The sequence below is a fragment of the Cornus florida genome, unplaced genomic scaffold, assembly GCF_030987335.1.
Source record: "Cornus florida cultivar Cherokee Brave unplaced genomic scaffold, ASM3098733v1 CherokeeBrave_3.0.0_Hap2_Chr11, whole genome shotgun sequence".
NCBI lineage: Eukaryota > Viridiplantae > Streptophyta > Magnoliopsida > Cornales > Cornaceae > Cornus > Cornus florida.
In genome coordinates, this window is record NW_026775581.1 from 41711569 (window position 1) to 41717931 (window position 6363).

At 30.3% G+C, this 6363-nt stretch overlaps 1 protein-coding gene across 1 annotated transcript; it reads right to left on the reverse strand.

The window, feature by feature from the left end:
• Positions 1-898: 898 nt before the first annotated feature.
• LOC132285015 (gamma-glutamyl peptidase 5-like) lies at positions 899-2273 on the reverse strand. Its single transcript, XM_059787172.1, has 3 exons — positions 1768-2273; positions 1312-1644; positions 899-1208 (listed from the first exon to the last, which is right to left on the reverse strand). The coding sequence occupies exons 1-3, from the start codon at positions 2083-2085 to the stop codon at positions 1104-1106; spliced, it is 756 nt and encodes a 251-aa protein (XP_059643155.1). The 5' UTR covers positions 2086-2273; the 3' UTR covers positions 899-1103.
• Between the last annotated feature and the right edge of the window lie 4090 nt (positions 2274-6363).

A 6363-nucleotide genomic window follows, 5' to 3' on the forward strand; every position in this document is an offset into this window, starting at 1 on the left:
CCGACTCTATGGGGACTGCCCTCACTAGAGTTAGCTTCCAACATATATCTATTTTGTGGACAAGTTCTTTTAGCTACATTGAGCAGTAAAAAATCAGTTGGTTATCCCAACTCTTTATCGCAATTCACATGGATCTGTGTGCTATACCTTTTTTTTTTTTTTGGTCGTACTTCCTACCAATATGTACTTTATCTAATTCAGATTAACTCCCTTGTTTGATAAATAATATGAAATTACTGCAAAATAACAGGAAGAAGCAAGAGATGCAGTCGAGTGGGATGAGCTAGTGAATTTGAGCTAACCTCAAAACACTTGGCTTAAATGTTGAAGGGTTGAGGAGTTGTAGTCTAGATATGGTTGTGTAATAGCAAAGGATTGAGCTTTCAAGCCATGATCATTTCGATTTTGCAGTCACAATCCTATTTTCAATATTTTTTATTTCTTCATTATCAGATCAAAGAGCATATAATATTCTATGCGACTTGTAAATTTAAAAAGTTATTTTTTCAGTAAACACTTTATAACCAAGTTTTTTTTTGGGTAAAGACTTTATAACCAAGTTGGTTATTTTTTTTTTTTCGGTAAATCTAACCAAGTTGGTTATTCTAAAAGTATAATAAAGAGATCGATCATAACGAAAGTTTGGTTATATATGCATTGAGCAATGTTTGCCTATAAATTTTTGAATGAGATCGAGACAATACATGTGTGTGTGTGTGTGTTGAATTGAATTGAATGTTTATATGATTAAATCAAGTACTCAGTGAATTAAACCCACCTTAAATATAGTTTTTTAATCCATTTCATAAAGTATACCACATCACACAGTATAATTTTTCATGCGCGTCAAGTTACATTCACCCCAAATATTCTGTGTAAATTGTGACTGCAGGCAGAGAAGCAATTTTATTTTCAATGCTCCGTATTTATTTCTTCATTATCAAATCAAAGAGTGTACATTGTATGGGACTTGGTTATGCTATATAACCAGTTTATATTTTCTGTAAATACTATATAACCAATTTGGTTATATAAAACGAATAAAGAGATCATAACAAAACTTTGAATTGGTTATATATGCAATTAATTAGCTTGCTTGCTAGTTAATTCCATCTCCCCTTGAGGAAGCCTCTGCAAATCTTTCCCCAACACTTTCTATCTGGTTCGGCAATCTGCAATTTCGACTTGGCCTCTTCAGCAAAACTTTTCTGCAAATAATAATCAAGTAACCATAATGAGCTCAAGAGAAAGGGAAATGAAGTTAATTACATGAAAAATGAATGGAGTGAAAACTTAGTACGTACTACGTACCTCTATAGATTCGTTTGTGAGAAGACGATCGATGAGATTGTTAAGAATGTCTTTGGTGTACTCCGGATGCCCTTGGATTCCTAGAATGTGGTTTCCAATGGTGTACATTTCTACTCCCGTTTTATCTGAATATGCAATCACTTCAGCACCCACGGGAACCTCCCATACCTCATCTTGATGGCATTCAATGATTGAAAGGGCTGCTGGAATTTTGTCCGACCCTTCTAGGAAACTGCATGGGGAGAAATCTTTCACAAATTTCACTTTTCTTAGTCCAATATCCCAACCAGTGTTTGCCTTCCCAACTTTTCCACCCAATGATCTGCACAAAACCTATATATATATATATATATATATATATATAACCACGGATTAGTTTCTTTTTCAATGAATCGAATATTTGTAAACACGATATGAATTATATATATAATGTGAAAAGTAGTGGAATTTAATTACCTGGTGTCCAAAGCAAATACCAAGGACTTTCTTATGCATGGAGTCTAGGGTTTGCAAAAGAAAGCAAAGCTTGAGAACCCAAGGGTCATTGCCATAAGCATCGAAAGGGCTACCACTGACCACAAAGCCATCATAGTTTTGGAGCTCATTCATGTCCGGAAACTCTCCTTCAACAACCCTAAACAAGTCCCACCTCTCTCCTTCTTCCCCAAAAGCTGCAACAAACACATTGAAATACCCACCATACACTTCCTTCACATACTCTGAATCCTTTGCTGCTAGTAGCAAAGCATATCTTTTCTGTACTTCTAACTTCATGATCTTAATATATATATAAATCGAGTGAGAGAGAGAGAGATTTAGTGTGTGAAACTTAAATTATTACAGAGAGATATATAGAGAGGGAGAGATAGAGAGGATGATATGATCAAGTATGAAATGTTTTGAGGAGCAATGGTTCTTTTATAGGCATAGCACACCAACAATGTCTTGTGTTTTGTACGGAAATTTTCCATGCAGGTGCTGGGTCAACTTTGCATATAATAAAGGAATTGACTGTAGCCATGCGATCAAAACCGAGTGAAGAATATACAGTAGATATCCATACATATATATATTTATTTGTGACAGATTCGTCGTCTGTCTTTCAAGAGTAAACGCTTCCATTAGACAAGGCAATAGTTTATAACTGATATTAAAGAAACCTTTTGACTGTATTGTGTAGTGTTTAACCTTTCAATATTTATATATATATATTGTAGTCTTTGGTTTTAGTAGAATTAAATTCTCATATTCTCAAAATTTATCTTGACTAGCAATGAATACAAGCAGGGGTCCAGGGACTTTAATTGAAAATTTTCTACGCGCTCTGTTTGAGTGATTCTTTCTTCAAAGTGAGAGGGCAAGACTATTTCAAACGATGCCGGTTTTTGTTTTTTAGTCCGGGTCGATCTTGATTAGACCATTGCCTTAAACAATACCACTGACCTACCTCTCACCCTGAAAGCTCAATGTTATTTATTTATTTATTTAATAATTAACTAAGTTTTGGTTGACAGTTTCAGGAACCAGTTAATCAAAAAAAAAAAAAAAAAAAAATTGTACAATTTTCTCAAATAAACTGAATCAGTTTCGGGACAATTGATCATAATTTTGCAATTTTGTCACTCATGGCAGACTTGTATAAGTATAAAAATATTTAAATCACACTCTCTTTATTTAGTTTGGTAAGATAAAAATAGCAAGAAAGCAAAAGAAATAATTTTTTTTTAAGAGTTTGGATAGGAGGAAGAGGAAAAGGAAAATTCCACAACTACCTATCTTTCCCACAAAATTTTTTAACAAAAAATCACAAAAAATATTTGTTTTCTTTATAAAATATATGATATTTCATTTATATCCCTCTTTTCACTTCCTAAAATAAAATGTGTTTATACATAACTTTTGATAAAAATAGTATAATAGTTCCTATTATCATATTTAATGTAAATTTAGATAAGTCATAATATTTTATAATGAGCTTTGCTAGCAACAGTCGACATACCATCAGTCGCCTATTTTGATTGACTAGAATCAGCACGTAAATTTTTTTCTCTTTAATTCTCTTGTTTTAAGCTAGAGACACACCTTGGAAAAAGTGTTTTGACTTATTGAGCCGGTTATTGTGTTTTCTTCTTCCCTTTAATCGATCATTGTACTTTTTTTTTTTTTTTTTTTCCTCATCATCACCAAACTCAGTCCAATAAATTTTTTTTTTTTTTCCTCATCCCCAAACTCAGTCAGATAGATTTTTTTTTTTCCCGTCATCATCACCAAAGAATATGTTTCTTCATGTGAATTAAATTCCATAACATTGTAAGATGCCAATTCTTTTTCCCTTGTCATATTTTTCACCATGTGTCATATTTTCAGTTGCATTTAAAACATTCTCGTTATTACATTCCTTATAGACTATATTCAAATCAATATTTAGATCCATGATTACCTAATACAAAAACAACATGAAATTTACCTCTGAAAAAACTAATGAGTGCAGAACAAAAAAAAATTAAACATACCTCTAAACAAATTCGTGGGAAGCCGATGGAATGACGAGACATCCACAAATGAAGATTAACCAAATCAGAGACTTTCAGTATGCCTCAGAATCTGCTAAACCAGAATAAATCAGATCGGACGAGTGGCTGGGTTGACTCAATGAGTCGGCACGGCACGGGTGGTGGTTCACCCGGAATACGTTGTTAGCCCAGATGTCGTGATCCAAAGGTACGGATTTGCTGTCGACAGTGGACTGATTTTGGTGATGATGAAGAAAAAATGGTAGTCTGCTTCAAAGTTTTTTTTACCAGATGAAAAAAAAAAAAAAAAAAGAAAAAAAAGAGAAAAAAAAAGGGGGTACAATAACCAATGAAAGAGAAGGAGAAAACGCAATAAGCCCGTAAGTCAAAACTCAATACTTTCATATTAACTTTCATGCTTAACCAAACTATGAAACTTTCTCACAAATTTAAGTAAATCATAATTTTTGAATGTTTTTCCATTGATTGACCTTTGTATACTACGTGGCCCTTTTTCCCGTATGCACTATATATAAGATTATTTATTTAATTGTGGCCCACATGATTTGGACATGTGACATATTACTTGGTGGGTAAGTACATAGATATCAATTAATATTATTTATTTTTGGTCAACTTATAATTACCTTTTTGGTAATTACTTATTGGAGAAATGTTTTCCTTTCGTATTCCTTACTTTGATGGAAAGTAGAATTATGTTACTATAACGAAAACTGGTCCTCTCTCTGCCTTTATAAAAGTGCATATACTCCATCAATTATGTATAATTAATGATACAACACGTAAAAGTTTTATGTGTACAAAAGGCCAAGAGAGAGAAACCAGTTTCCACCTTTGCCTGTTGATCAGAGTTGCAGATTAGTTCGTGGTTAAATGATCTAAAAGTTGGATTTAATCTCAACTAGGTTTGATATCATGAATCGAGGTATTTATATCTAACTATTTATTTATGCATTATAGATATGTGAAAATCATGAAGTTCTAAGATTATGGGATTCATGTTTATTTGTGATGAATGGTTTAACACGAATAATTATAGTTTACATGTGGTATCAGAGCTAACGGTTTAGGAACTCATTATTTTTCATTAAAGTTGCATAAATAATATGTATAATTTTAAAATTAAATGATTGTATAATCCATTCTTTTAGAATTGTATGTTTAGATCAGTCCGTGTGGTTTTTGGGTTGAGGTACCTCAATTTCCGAGCCAAAAATTGAATTATGAAAGTTGATTACTGATACATAGTTTACATATATGTAATAGTACAAACATATGCATAATGTGTGTAAGACAAACAACTTCAATGCTTTAGGTTACTGATTTTCGTGCATGACTAATAAAGAACATTGAATTATAATAATAATAATAATAATAGCATTTGTCTTGTTATTATTTTATAGAAATAGTCAGTTGTGAAAGGATTATAAAGACTCATTATTATTATTATTTAAAAATTAATAAATACATAAAGTTTGTGTATTTATTTATTTTATTAAAGAGGTTTAAATTATTGTTATAAGTATTTGTCCAATGATTTGAAGATTCTGATTAAAATTAAAGTTATTGAATACATAAAATATATGTATTGATTTATTTATTTTAGGAATTTGAATTTCTAGAATAATTTGTGAATTTATAAATTTAATCTAATAAATTAGACATGCAAATAACTTGTTATTTCGTACCCAAACATACATCCATATTGTAGAATCAATTTTAAATTGATTCAATTATGATCTTTAAGTCCGAAAATAAAATAATATATTTTATTATGTATATAAAATAAAAAGATATTTTCTATGAAATTTCGGACTATTAAGTTTTTGAGATCGAAGTTGCTTAAACTTTAATCGACAATTATGAGTATGCGTGTATAATGTTAAATGGGTAAATTTATTATTAATTAATTACTAGTTAATTTAATATTCATATTATGTGTGGGTTAGTAGTAAATATAACTTAATAATGAATTAATTACTGTCTAATTTAATATTCATATTATGTGAAGATTGGTAGCTACTAAAGTGGCCCAATCATAATGATTGATGAATATTAATTTTTGTAATCGACATAATTAATCATAAATTAGTTACCATATAATTTAATATTCATATTATGTAAAGGTTGGTAGCTACCAAAGTGGCCTAACCATAATAGTTGATGAATATTAATTTTAGTAGTAAACATAATTGCAATATTTCATGAATTATGATGCTTATAATTTTTTGTGATATTCATGAATATTGATTTTATTTAATTATGAGAAATAATTCCTCAAAGGGAATTGATTTTCAAGTGATTAAATAAAAATTAAAGGGTCGTATATATATTTTTTTATTAGGTAAATATAAGATATTCAAAAGTAACTTATTTGTTTAATTAAATAATGCATCACCAATAAAGGTATACGTATAAATACATATAAGCATCATTATTAGTATTTTATAGTTGCCACCCAAATGGATACTATAGTTATACATTGTATTTATATTTTTAAGTTATACATACGTGTTGT

Coding starts and splice junctions, on each gene's coding strand:
- LOC132285015 (XM_059787172.1), bottom strand. CDS start 2,085: ATGAAGTTAGAAGTACAGAAAAGATATGCTTTGCTACTAGCAGCAAAG. Junction 1,645..1,767: donor GTATTTGCTTTGGACACCAG/GTAATTAAATTC, acceptor ATATATATATAG/GTTTTGTGCAGATCATTGGG. Junction 1,209..1,311: donor TCACAAACGAATCTATAGAG/GTACGTAGTACG, acceptor TATTATTTGCAG/AAAAGTTTTGCTGAAGAGGC.